A 14,598-nucleotide genomic window follows, 5' to 3' on the forward strand; every position below is an offset into this window, starting at 1 on the left:
TCCCACATTATATATTGATAGCAGATCCTATATTGGGGGTATTTCCCAAGCTAAAATACAATTAACCTGACTAACAATTATAGCAAGCACCAGTGCTCTGCTGCACGCGTGCCATTTCCACAGTTGTCACTCTGGGACCTTCCCTGGGAAGAGGCTGATCTGATTTGTCTCTGTAAGCACGTGTTATGTGCTCAAGCATAACGGAAGAAATGTTGGAACATTCAGGCATTCGAGGGAGTTTTGGAAAAGCAGCAAGCCTGAAAAGCGAGTTTTCTAGATTCTAACCTTCGTTGATTTATTTTGAGTCAAACGCAAACGTTTCCCCTCCACTGAGCTCCAGAATTTTCCCTCCCAAAGCCCGTGAAAACACCTCAGAAAGATGATGAAGTTTAAACGAGGCCACGGAGTAGCTGCTTTTAATTTGGGAGCCCTCACTGTTATACACCCTTTGTTCTCCAGCTGACCCCTGCCAGTCCCCAGCCCGAATGCTGCCTAGTGAGGCTCTCAGCCTGCGATGCTGGAAAGGGCGGAACTGAAAAGCCGAGGAACTCGAGGCCAGGGAGCTGGGTGGCCGGAAGGAGAAAATGAGGGACCGGTAGGCCTAGTTTCCTGGAGGTGGCGGAGGCGGCGTGGGGATGGAGACTTTGCGGGTTCTGGAGCTATACAGTGGCATTGGGGGCATGCACCAGGCACTGAAAGGTGAGAGTGCACAGAGCGCCCCTCCCTTTATTCCCTCTCAGAGCTCTGGCTCCAGGGAGGGGCGGAGCGGAGAGACGCGAGGGGGCGGAGACGCGGAATGGGGGAACTCGGTTGTCCTGGAAACTGTCCCAGCCGGGCCACCTCCTCTAGCTGCTTGAGGCCAAGCCTCCCTTCTTCCCATCCTGAACCTTGTTCCCCAGGGCAGTTGTGGCATCTTAGAGGACTCAGTTTGTCAGTTTGTGAGTTCTGATCCGCGAGGCTAGGCTATACAGGCAAATTAGAATGAAGCTCACAGAGTAGGGTGGTGAGGCCCCTGCCTAGTGCCAATCCCCAGTTCCTACTGTGGCTGTCACCGAGAGGCTGGGCGAGTTGTCCCCGCCCCTTGGGGGAAGTCACAGTGGGAGAAGGGAGGTCTCCGGGTAAGTCTGGTGTGGTGACGCAGGGCTCATCAAAGGGATAACTAAAAGATAAAAGGTGGGGAGAAAATGCAGACAACTGTAATTGAACAACAATAAAGTAATTTATGAAACAACAAAACAGAAGGAAAGTGGAAATGCATTAATCTAATCTTACGATAATACACAAGGCATATGTCCAGACTAAAAAAAAAAAACACAAACAAAAGCAAAATAAAATAAAATAAACATGAAATACTCAAATAAATAATAATGAAACTAAAAAAAAATAAAAAGCTAGTGAACACCAAGAACTGTAGGGGAAGCGTAAAGGAATAATCTGGTCACTTCTGATCACTGAAAATACTTGGTACATTGTGTCTAGGTTACATTTAGGTGTGAGAAGAGTTGAGTTCAAACTTAGTTGCAGTGTGACCTTGGACTAGTTCTTTAACATTTTTGAGCCCGTTTCCGGTTTTAAAATGTGAAGAGTAATTCTTTCAGCTAGGGAGTCCTATGAGGAGGGAAGACAAGGCACATAAAGTGTTTAATGATGCTTGGTACATTGTAGCCACTGAAAATATTATAAATTGCTGTTATCACTATTGGTTTTACCTACCTTTTCCATTTTGACATTTTAAATTTCTTTGGTGCTAAGTTGCAACTGAAAAGGTTTTGTTTTTTTTGTGATATTCACTCAAAAGTATGGATTGAAGAACCTCCTGCTCTGTGCCAGGTACTGTGTAGGCATTAGAGATACAGAGATACAGTACCAGATTTTCAATGTGCATGTTTATACTTAAATTACTATGACAACCACAAAACTGAAACTTCCCTGCTTCCTGATTTAGTACAAGGGTAACAAGAGGTTGATACTGTAAGATACAGACAATGTGTAATGGGTTGAGCATGTAAGTTTTCTGAGAATGTCTATTAAGTTTTGGTTCTAGACTATTGTTAAATTTTTATTACCAATTATTTGCTAGTTCTCTATATTCAGTTGTCATATCATAACTTACTAGCATGAAAAGAAAACTCTGGTACTATTTGCTTCTTTAGTTAATTTTATAAGATTGTATAATGTCAGCATTTTCCCCATATTGTGAACTGTGATTTTAAACGTTGCTTACTACTTTACGCTACAATTCAGCCACTCCTGAAGTGTTGAATATTAGATAATTCCCATCTTTTTTGCAAGTACAAATGTGCTACAGTTAAATACTTGAGCATAAATCCTGATTTTTCTCTTATGTTTTCTAAAAGTCAAATTAATTTGTACAACAAAAAAGACTGTGTACCAGTTACTAAGTCAAAATTATTAGTATGAGTGTGTCCCTCAACTACATAACCATTGGAATTTGTATTATATATTTTTAACTTTTGCTAATTTGATAAGGGAAATTGTATAATTTTAATTTGAATTTTTTGATTAATTAAACATTTAAATATTTTCTCTACTATCAGCCAATGCAACCTGAATTTGTACTGTATACATATTTATTTCTATTACCACTGCCACCACCCTGAATCTAAGCTATACTGTCTCTTATTTAAGATATTAAAATAGTTTCCCAACTCCTCGCCTGCTTCCACTCTGCTTTCTGGCTCCACCCCTTTCTCCACGTAGCAACAGAATGTACTTTTTGCACAGTAAACTGGATCATGTCAGTTTCTTGCTTAACTGGCTTCCATTTGAGGTTAGGATCACAGTCCCACCTTCTCACTAGACCTGTGAGGTCTGGCTTCTGTCTGCCTCTTCAACATTATCTTCCACTCTTCCCCTAGTTCTCTTTTTCAGGCCCACTGGTCTTCTTTCTCTGTATTCCTCAAACCTTCCATGTCCCTTTACATTCTGGCCTTTCCTATAGGCTCCACCCACAGTGCTCTCACCCCAGACTTGTCCAAAGCTGGTGTGTGGCCTCTTCAAAGTTGCCTTCCTTGGATGACTTTGTGATCCATGGAGCCTTCCTGCTGCCTCTCTAATGAATTAAGTTTATGTAATATGAGATTGTTTAAATATTTCAGCTATATTTTTCATCATCTATATTGAAAATGGCTATATATCTAATTTTGGATATTTTCATGGGGAATATGATGGGAGGGTAGCTTTTATTCTGGGTGTCTTATATTTGGATGCATACATGGAGAGTGTGTGTGTGTGTGTGTGTGTGTGTGTGTGTGTGTGTGTGTGTAGGTGAGTGAGTTTGGCCTTAGAAAACAGTTGGGAAAAATGCACATTGTCCTGTTACCAGTATTAGCTCCCAGAGCATGTATTAGGCATGATGGTCTCCTTGCTACTGGTAAACACATCAAGAACATCCCAGCTTCAAGGCCGTTGTGCTTGCTGTTCCCTCTGTCTGGAATGCGGTCCCATAGATAGCCACATGACTAGTCCCTTGTCTTTAATGTCATCTTCTCAGGGTTTCTCCACTGTCAAACTGCAGCCTGTGTCCATTCTCCCTACCCCCTTACTGTTTTTTTTTTTCTCTTAGCACTTGCTGCTGCCTATTACACTATTTATTTTACTTGTTTATGTTTTTTATTGACTACCAACCTTTCTAAAATGTAAGCTCTGTGAAGGTGGAGATATTTTTGCTTGGGACTTTCATTTGTTTTGTGTGGGGATTTGTTTATTTTCTATTTTGTTAACTGTTGTATTCTTGGCACCTAGAATGGTACTTGTTGCAGAGTGGATGCTCAGTAAACATTTGCTGAATGAGTGAAGAAGTTCTAGAGCATGAACCTTTTAAAAGTTGATGACATTGTCAACTTATATTTTAAAGGGATATATCCAGTAAACTGTGTGACCATAAATATGCTAATATAATATTTAAAACTATGTAATTGACTCAGTGTTATTATTTTGATCTTTTGAGTGGTAGTGAAGTTGAATATTTAAAAAACACCATTTTCATTTATATTCTTTTTGTCTTTAATTGTATGAGACATTTGTTTAAAAATTGGGAAACACTGAAAACATATGCATTTATTCATTCAGCTCATAACTAGTGGGTGTTTTTTGTCAGGTGATGGGGATACAGCTTTAACAGGATGACCATGCTCCTCCAGAGATTACGGTCTGCTGGAAAATACTGAAGCTACACAGACAGGAAGGAATTTAAAAATAAAAATCATACATGATGCTCATACAGAAATAAAGACTGTTAAGGATTTAGATCCTATATTTTTAATCTTTATTCTACATATATCCATGAATATTAAAATAAATTACAGCTTTCTGGTTTCACTTAGAATATCTTGAATTTTATTCTTGACATTAAATATATTTCAAAACTTGGTTTTTAATGGATGTGTGATATTCTATTTTATGGAAGTTCCATACTTGTTCAAAGCAATATCTTTTTTGATATTTAGGTTGCTTATAATTTTTTACTGTTATAAATAAAATAGCATATATCCTTCATATAAATATTTACCTCCACACCTCTATTATTGCTGTATACATTAGTTTCTTATTACTGCTGTAATGAATTATCACAAAATTTATGGCTTAAAGCAACATAAATTATTATCTTACAGTTCTGGAGGTGTTGCCAGAGCTGTGTTCCTTCTAGAGGCTATAGGGAAGGACCCATTTCCTTGCTATTTCCAGCTTGTAGAGGACACTACATTTCTAGAACACTCACCTCACAAGGGAAGTCTGTACTACAAAGGGCCCTCCCTCCAGAACACAATTCCGGTATTTTGGGGCTCCTCCTCATATAATAAGTCCAGGAAGTGCAGAGAGTCCCAATCAAGAGGAACCCAAATAGACCCACACCAAGACATGTTATAATTAAAATGAAAAAGCTTAAAGACAAAGAGAGAATCTTAAAGGCAGCAAAAGCAGTTAATTACCTACAAGGGAGCTCCTATAAGACTGTTAGCTGATTTCTTAACAGAAACTTTGTAGGCCAGAAGGGAGTGGAAAGAAATATTCACAATGATAAAAAACAAGAATCTAGAAGCAAAATTACTCTACCCAGCAAAGTTATCATTTAACATTAAAGGGCATATATTGAGCTTCCCAGACAAGAAAAAGCTAAATGAATCATCGCTACCAAAGCAGTATTACATGAAATGTTAAAGGGTCCTCTTTAAGAAAAAGAAGAAAAAATATATGAACAATAAAATGCAATAAATACATGTCTATCCATAATTGAACCTGAAAAACAAAATAAAGGAACAAGCAGAACAGAAACAGACTCATAGATACAGAGAACATTTTGACAGTTGCCAGATGGGACTGGGCTCTTCTGTGCCTGATATTTACTTTACTTTTGTAATTTCTTGGGATCACAAGCAAGAGAATTATTGAATTATTTTGTTCCAAAATTTAAAAAGTTGTTTGCTTTCTACTGATTATAAAAATACTATATATTTATTGTAAAGAGAGAAAAACCCAAATAATTCAAAAAAATTTAAAGGAAGAAGTAAGAATTACCTCCAAATTCCACCTCTACCACCGAGAGAGCATGTGTTGACATTTGCTGTTTTTTTTTTCTCAATGTGCATATATACATACACACGTACACATCACAAAACTTGGATCCTTACTCCACAGGATGTTTAGTAACTTGCTTTTTGTATTTAAAAATGTGTAAATCACTACATGTCAATATATATGGCTGTCATTTTCAACGTGTCTAGTCTCATAGGTGTGTGGTCTAACAGTTATATCTTTATTTTCTTGTCCATATGATTCCTTAGCACAAATTGTTAGAAGTGGAATTGTGAGGTCTAATAATAGAAATGTTGAATTAGTGTATACTACAGCCAACATGAGCAAGGGCATGTATTCTTAAATACTTGCTAGTACTACACAGTGTTCATCTTATAAAATCTGTGCTAGTCTGATAGTTAAAACTGATTAATGTGGATTTTTGTCACTATTAGAGAGGTTCAGTATCCTTTTATATGTTAACTGATCATTTTAAATTCCTTATTTTTGAATTGTCTATAGGTGAGGTGTCTATTTTAGTTGTTTTTACTTTCAGAACTTGAATTATAAGAATTGATAATACTGTACAACTGAATATTATGTGCTTTTTAAAAGACATTGGAGATAACAGGTTACAGATAGTTTTTTACATATTGGTTTTATTTAGTGTATGTATATAAGCTTAGGTAATTGGGTAGCCACATAATGGAGCCCTGGCTCCCCAAATTGGGACTCCTGCCACTATTGCCTCAATTTAGGACATTTAAAGAGAAGTGCTTCTATTTTGTAGATAGTTAGTTACTCATTCACAAAGCTTTTGGCATTCATGTTGCTCTGCTTGCCAAGTTGGAATGTGAAATGCATTTCCTCATAGTGACAAATGATATTTTAAATGTGTTATTTTGAATGCCTATTAGAACTGTTATTTTCAAGTTACAGAAAACTCAACCCAAACTGGTTTACATAAACGTTGTAAGTATTCCTGTAATAATGAAGCCCAAATGTAGGCTTGGTTTGGGGTAGAGTTTGAAAATGGGGCTTAATTCATGTCACCAGAAACCCTATATATCTCACTCAGCCTTGTTCCTTCTGGATTGAGTGTATTCTTATATACACTCCTCTCTTGTTGCATGAAGTAGCCTCTGAACTTACATCCTTCCAGGGTTAAACTCAGTAAGAAAGACCAAGTATCTCTTCCTGGTTACCCAAGGAAAAGCCAGCCGTTCCCTCTCATGCCTGATTGTCTTGAGTTCTGTGCTCATCCTGAAACCACTCTGGCAAGTTTTACTGGGCAGGTACTTCATGCTTTCATAGAAACTGGGGGTGAAGAGTTTGAGGCTGCCTGAACTACTTTGACAGATTATGAGTGAGGGAAGACCCCAAAGAAAATCTGGGACTGTTACCAGAAAAGGGAGAGTAAGTGCTGGCAAAGCAGAACACAAATGTCCACTCATCTTAATTGTTAGCACCTAGATGAGTGTGCGGTGTATGATATAAGTGCTATCATAAATACTGATGGCTGGACTGCAGTGCTGTTGATGCTGTATTTAAGACATTTGTAAGGTAAATAGAATTTTGTAGGCCATTCTGGAAACTTATTTCATTTCCAAGGTAAATATTTGACTTAAATGTCAACCTACATAAAAGTGAACTTTGTGGTAGACATTGATAATCACATTAATCACATTAAGTACAGGCTTCTTAGAGACTCTTCAAGCTAGTTTTGTTCTCAGGAGTAGGACAGTGAAGAGGGTAATCAACAGTATTCAGGAGGTGATTTTAGAAATCAAATTCACTCATACTTGTGCATCTCTTTAGTCAAGAGGTGTTTATTGAGGGCCTGTGGGCGCCATTTATGGCAGTATCTGGGTAATGAGATGCCCAGACCCATGAGACTTGGCTTGAGTTCTGTCAGATCGCATAGTCTAGTGAGAAAGACAGTTCCCTGGGGTAAATGTGAAGCTTTCCTTCTGAAAGCTTCCTGGAGTCATGCCTGAGCTGTGTGAGTCCTGAAGGACCAGTAAGAATGACCAAGAACTGGAGAGATGATGTCAGAGGTTGGGTAGGGTAGGCTAGGTCTGTTAACCATGTGCAGAAACACTAAGATTGAGAAGTATGACCCCTTTGGGACATGTTAAGTAGTTTGCTATCACCTGAGGGAAAAGTGTATGTGATGAGTGTGGCAGGTGTGACCTGAAAGAGAGTGTAGGATTGGTCAAGGGACAGTGTTGAGAGGGGAGGTTATATAGGTACCCAGGGTCCAGATTATGCTGAGAATTTTGGATTTTATCAGGAAGGCATTTGGTGAATTACCAGACTTGTAAGCAGTAAATGATTTGGCTAGAATCTAGAAAGAACCCTTGCAAACTCCTTAACTGTAAATTAACTGATGTGACTTCAGAAAAAAGAGCATTTGATTCTGTTCACCTCTGGCACAGGGTGAGGTATGTGAGCTAACTGGGCCACCTTGGGCCCCATCATTCCTGTTTTATCCAACTGGTAGGAAATTAGGGATCTTTTAGGGTGTCAGAGCTGGTAATTAACTGATCTGTAATTAAAATTTCAACAAAAATTAGCCATGATTAAAAATCTTTTGAATGATTTCATTTAAAAATTTTAAATAGTATTAAATACAATTGATCAGGTTTTTGAAAATATATTTTATTGATTATGCTATTAGAGTTGTCCTATTTTTTCTCCCTTTTATGACCCCTCTGCCCTGCATACCCCCTCCCTTCAGCACCCTTCCTCCTTAGTTCATGTCCATGGGTTGTACATATAAATTCTTTGGCTTCTCCATTTCCCATACTCTTCTTAACCTCCCCCTGTCTGTGTTGTACCTACCATTTATGGTTCTTATTCCCTGTACCTTTTCCCCCATTCTCCCTGCTGATAACCCTCCCTGTGATCTCCATTTCTGTGATTCTGTTGCCGTTCTAGTTGTTTGCTTAGTTTGTTGTTTTTTTAGGCTCACTTGTTGATAGTTATGAGTTTGTTGTCATTTTACTGTTCATAGTTTTGATCATCATCTTTTTCTTAGATAAACCCCTTTAACATTTCATATAAGGGCTTAGTGATGATGAACTCCTTTAACTGACCTTATCTGGGAAGCACTTTATCTGCCCTTGCATTCTAAATGATAGCTTTGCTGGATAGAGTAATCTTGAATGTAGGTTCTTGCCTTTCATGACTTGGAATACTTCTTTCCAGCCCCTTCTTGCCTGCAAGGTTTCTTTGGAGAAATCAGCTGATAGCCTTATGGGAACTTCTTTGCAGGTGACTGTCTCCTTTTCTTTTGCTGCTTTTAAGATTTTCTCCTTATCTTTAATCTTGAGTAAGGTAATTATGATGTGCCTGGATGTGTGCTTCCTTGGGTCTGACTTCTTTGGGGCTCTCTGAGTTTCCTGAACTTCCTGGAAGTCTATTTCCCTTGCCAGATTGGGGAAGTTCTCCTTCATTATTTTTTCAAATAAGTTTCCAATTTCTTGCTTTTCCTCTTTTCCTTCTGGCACCCTTATGATTTGGATGCTGGGACGTTTACAGTTGTCCCAGAGGTTCCTAAGCCTCTTCATTTTTTTGAATTCTTGTTTCTGCATTTTGTTCTGGTAGAATGTTTATTTCTACCTTATGCTCCAACTTGTTTGAGTCCTGGTTCCCTTCCCTTCACTGTTGGTTCCCTGTATATTTTTCTTTTTCTTTTTTTTAAAGATTTTATTTATTTATTTTTAGAGAGGGAAGGGAGGGAGATAGAGAGAGAGAGAGAGAAACATCAATGTGTGTTTGCTGGGGTTCATGGCCTGCAACCCAGGCATGTACCCTGACTGGGAATCGGAACCTGCGACACTTTGGTTCGCAGCCTGCGCTCAATCCACTGAGCTACGCCAGCCAGGGCCCTGTATATTTTTCTTTATTTCACCTTGCATAGCTTTCCCTTTTTCCTCTATTTTGTGTCCATAGTCAACTATTTCTGTGAGCATCCTGATGACCAGCGTTTTGAATTCTTCATCTGATAGATTGACTATCTCTTCATCATTTAGTTTTATATTTTCTGGAGTTTCGATCTGTTCTTTCATTTGTGCTATGTCTTTTGTCTCAGTGTGCCTGTTACGTTGTAAAGGGCAGAACCTTAGGTATTTGCCAGGGAAGGGCAACCCATGTTACATTGTGGTGCTATATGTGGGGGAAGGGTCCGAGAGGGAACAATGCCACTTCTCAGCTCTCTACTGGCTTTCAACTCACTTCCCCTGCTACCCAGAAGCAAATTGGACTCTTCTGATGCTGGTATCCAGGTGGGTAGTTTTGTGTACCTTCTAGGACCCTGTGGGTCTCTCCAGTGAACTCTCCAGTGAGGCTGGGAGTTTCTCCTGCTGCTGCAATGCCCACAGGTTTTTATGGCCAGAGGTTTTGGGGCTTTATTTCTCTGCACCGGAACCCTGGGTTTCGCGGTCTGTCTTGCTCCCCAGTTTTTCCTACTGGTTTATCTGCACGCAAATGTGGGACTGCCCGGTCCACCAGCCACTGTTTTGCCGCATGTCCTCTCTTCCCTGGCTGCCCATCTCTGTCCCTCCTACTGGTCTGGATGAATATTTCTTCTTTAACTCATTGGTTGTCAGACTTCCATACAGTTCGATTTTCTGGCAGTTCTGGTTATTTTTTGTTTTTAAATTTGTTGTTGTCCTTCTTTTGGTTATACAAGAAGGTAAAGTGTATCTACCTATGCCTCCATCCTGGCCAGAAGTCATTTTTCCTTTTATTTTAATTTTTATTGTTTTTAAGATTTTTATGTAGTTATTTTTTAGAGAGGGAAAGGAGGGAGATAGAGAGAGAGAGAGAGAAACATCAGTGTGCAGTTGCTGGGGGTTATGGCCTGCAACCCAGGCATGTACCCTGGCTGGGAATGGAACCTGTGACGCTTTGGTTCGTAGCCCGCACTCAATCCACTGAGCTACACCAGCCAGGGCTCATTTTTCCTTTTATTAATGCTGATCTTTTGGAATTAAATTTTAGTCTACTTTCTCTTTGTGTTTCATAGTAGTGATTGGAGCCATCTAGTTATTGTAATTTGTGAAGATCCCTTCTTATGTCACCCTAAAATCTTTTAGAATTATTTTTCCTGAAATTTTCACCCAGGTGAACAGGTATATCTCTTAAACTTTCCTCACTAGTATAATTTGTTAGCTTTAATAAAATAATAATAATAACAATTAAAATAATCATAATTATCATTTTGTCTACTTAGTCTATAATATTCCAGTTAGAAGTCAGTCAATGAATAGGAGTTTTAATAATTATTGTGAATCTACTATATACTAGGTATTTTAGGTATTTTATTTTATTTCATTTACTTTTTTTTAATCCTCACATGAGGGTATGTTTACTGATTTTGGGGAGAGAGAGAGGCAGTGGGAAAGGGGGAAAGAAATATGAGAAACGCTGATGTGAGAAGAAACATTGATCCATAACCTCCATACAGGCCCTGACTGGGGATCAGACCTGCAACCTTTTGGTGCACAGGACAGCAGTCCAGCCTGCTGGCTCTCCAGGCAGGGCTCTTTTACTTTTTAAAGCAGCTCCTTTTGGGAACTGCTGTTATGTCCACTTCATTGACAAAGAATTTGAGGCCTGGAGAGGAAAATTAAATTTCCCAAGGCTACATATTTAGTAAGTGTCAGATCCGGAAACTGAATGTGAATGTCTCTCACTCCATCCATGGGCTACCATGACACCCGTGCTGCACAACACCTCCACCCAGGACTGCTGCTGACGGCACCCCCAGCCTCTGCCCAGTGTGGCAGCCTCAGCATGTGGAGCTACCGAGGTTTAAATAGATTAAATCAAATTACATTATATTACATTACGTTAAAACTCAGTTCCTCAGTTGAACTAGCTATGTGAAATCACTCAATAACCACATGCGCCTGGTGACTACCATTATTGGACAGTACAGATACAGAATATTTTCATTGTTGCAGTTCATTACCCATGTACTAAGCCAGAGATTTCCAACCGGTGTGCCACAAGAACTTTTAAAACACATAATATCTGACTATTTAGTCAGGGGGCACTAATTTCTTTTTTCTTATGTTTTCAAATAAAAAAATGACAACAGCTAACACAGCCATAGCCATCCAGTGTGAATGCCCTGTCTTGAACCATAAATATATAGGTCATATAGTAGAGTTGCATCTTACTTATCATATTACATAATAAGACTGCTTCTGATTGGTTAACTCTTAGTGCCAGAAATCTTTATATATATAGGCACCTGATTTTTTTGAGAAATTACTTTGGAGCAAAAAGGGTGGGTAATTACTATTATTATTTTTTATGAATCAACAAAAATTATACCTTTTTTGGTCAGATCATCAAATATATTTTTTGGCATGCTACAGAATTTTAATAATTAGTTTATGTGTGCCATGAGATGAAAAAGGTTGAAAATTGCTGTACTAAGCTATTCTAGAATTTCAAGTTAAGTCTAATTTCAATTACCTATTAAACTTTCTTTTGGGGACCAGATTATGTCCCTGGAAATTGAGGCTCCCTACAACCCCCAAGGCTATATAACTAATAAGGGTAATGCAGGGCTGTGCACGGTTGTGTGGCCTCTAGCAAAATTGCCTTTTCTCTTGCTTTTCTTCTGCACAGGGAAGCTTATGGTATGTTATGGGGGGGGGGGGGGAGTGGAGAAATGGAGGGAGCACTAGCTGTATTGACTACTTCATTATGCCAACACCATTTTAAATGGACTTTTCTAGAGGCTTACTAGAAATATTTCTTATACTTTAATATCTTTCCTCATGGTCCTCTTCAATATTCATTGCCTCTGCTTCTCTTTATATTATGTGACATAGCATATTTATTTTCCTTTCTATGTGAACTCCCTCAGTGTACCTTTTAAAAAACATCATTTGACATTCCACTCCCCCAGCTCTCTTCTATACATACATCTCAAACAGTCCCATCCACTTTTTGATTGATGGGCTCTTGTAATTAGTCAGATCTGAGTAACAATGATCTAAAGTATGTCTTCACCCAAAGTAAATTGGTTAGGGTTGACTACTAGTTAAACTTCTAAGGATTAAATTTTTTTCAAACTTATTTATTTTATTTAATTCATAGAAATAATTTACTTCTTATTTTTGAAATGCAAAACCTTCAAAAATGGAACAAGAAATGTATTTTGCTAATAGTGATGAAATATTTGGTAATGATTTTAAATTTAGAATCCTTGCAGGTCTGTTTTTTTCTTAGTGCTTTTATTACTAATTAAGTTATTACTTTAAATGAGAGGAAATAGACATTGAATGTATTCAACTGATCTTCCACTTGACAACTAGATGTCAGTGTTAACATACCTGATTAGTTGTTTCAGGTATGATTTTGAGGAGGTAATTCAAATAATCACTCACCTATATGGGGTGTAGATCAGAAAATAAAGTATAAAGAAGGAAAAGAAAAAAAGAAATGTATTTTTTCTTTTTTTACTATCAATCAGAGGTTCTTCCCCATAATTTTTCCAGAAAGAGTGATGAGAATAAGAAGGAACATTATTACTATTCAAGTAATGTATGTGTATGTGTATGATTCTTTCCTACCTTAATAAGAAACATATTTGAGAGCAGGAATTATGTGTGTATTGTCTGTGATATTTCTGACATCTCACCTAGAAGTTTCTCTTATGCAACTAAATCTTTCCTTTTTAGTTCACTGATCATAGCAGTGGGAGCATGATACCCCTTATTCTTTCCTTACAGATCCAATCTGAGAACCTTTTAAAATTATTTATTGGGAAAACTGTAATAGCATAATCAATTAAAAATACTTTAAAATAAATTAATTAAAAATTTAAAAAAATTTTATATTGCATTTCTCTAACTCGAGTGTCTCACCTTTAATACCCATGCTTCCTATGGGTAGATATGCAATCTGGAATAATAACTAAAATATCATGAATAAAATCAAGCTGTAACAATAAATCAACATACTGAAAACACATCCCCTCATTCCACTTTCATCAAAAGATCTTGATGGGTGCCTTCCCCTTGGTCTCTCTCCCCTTTGTGAATTACTGCTCCTGAATCACTTATGGGATGGGGCTTACATAGGCAAAACTCTGTTGAATTGTATTTACTTTGATACTTTTACTTAAACCTTTTCCAAACTCATCGGCAGCCTAAGATAGATTTTGGGGGGCTATAGATTTAAATACATTAGGAAATATCAGGACAATTTATCTTTGGAACTCAAGTTAATGTTTTGACAGAATTGACAGATTTTCTCTTTTAAATTGTTATGTGTTTAACATTTTCCTTAGAAACACACCCATATTCCCAAATAATTATTTTGAAAAGGCAGAAAAATTAATATCAGTAATGTCTTAGTACAACCATTTCTCATCATGGAAGTAACTTTTTAGGTTACACAGCAGATCCTAATTTTGCAACAGCCTGAAACATGTGCAAACAGTGAGTGCACTGGTTTACTGACTTAAATACTCACTGTTCCTGAGAAGAGTTTCCAGTTCATCTGTTCTCAAATCACCGCATGAAGCAATCATTTGGTGATTTCTGTTTGTCAGATTTTATATCTTCCAAGTATGTAATAAAAGGACAGAAAATTAATTATTGATTATAGTACAGAACCAACCCATCACTGTGCATTTTCAACCAGCCTGAAAGAAAGAGTCATATTTACCCACTCCAGGCACTGTCAGTTTGCTGCACATAAAGTGCAGATGCAAGCAGGCTGCATCTTGCAAATCACGACATATTTTATTTAGCAAAACAATTAAATAGTTCTGTAAAGTTTATTTAATTCTGAGCTCTTATGATGGTTAGTAGTAGCTTCATTCTTGACCTGAATTATACAAGATCTGTCCAGAAGGTATCCAGCCATGGACTGTGCAACATACATTTATTGAAGAAGACACAAGAAACATTGTACATAGGACAGTGATGTCTCAGTCCCTTTCAAAGTAGGCACCTTGGGACCTCACAGAGGTCTCTTATTTGCCATCAGCTGTCCCATCATATTTTCCTGAATCTCATCAACTGTCTGAAA

General features: G+C 37.9%; 1 protein-coding gene across 3 annotated transcripts in view; it reads left to right on the plus strand.

Moving 5' to 3' along the window:
- The first annotated feature begins 586 nt into the window (after positions 1-586).
- Positions 587-14,598, plus strand: part of TRDMT1 (tRNA aspartic acid methyltransferase 1) — a 44,684-nt gene continuing 30,672 nt past the window's right edge. For all 3 annotated transcript variants that reach the window (XM_045857899.1, XM_045857902.1, XM_045857900.1), the window contains exon 1: positions 587-699. In XM_045857899.1, coding sequence (XP_045713855.1) covers positions 636-699 — 64 coding nt within the window. In that variant the 5' untranslated portion in view covers positions 587-635. The remainder of the gene's footprint in view (positions 700-14,598) is intronic.

This window comes from Phyllostomus hastatus, unplaced genomic scaffold (assembly GCF_019186645.2).
Source record: "Phyllostomus hastatus isolate PE091 unplaced genomic scaffold, TTU_PhHast_1.1 phas_scaffold_1674, whole genome shotgun sequence".
In the NCBI taxonomy this organism is placed as follows: Eukaryota; Metazoa; Chordata; class Mammalia; order Chiroptera; family Phyllostomidae; genus Phyllostomus; species Phyllostomus hastatus.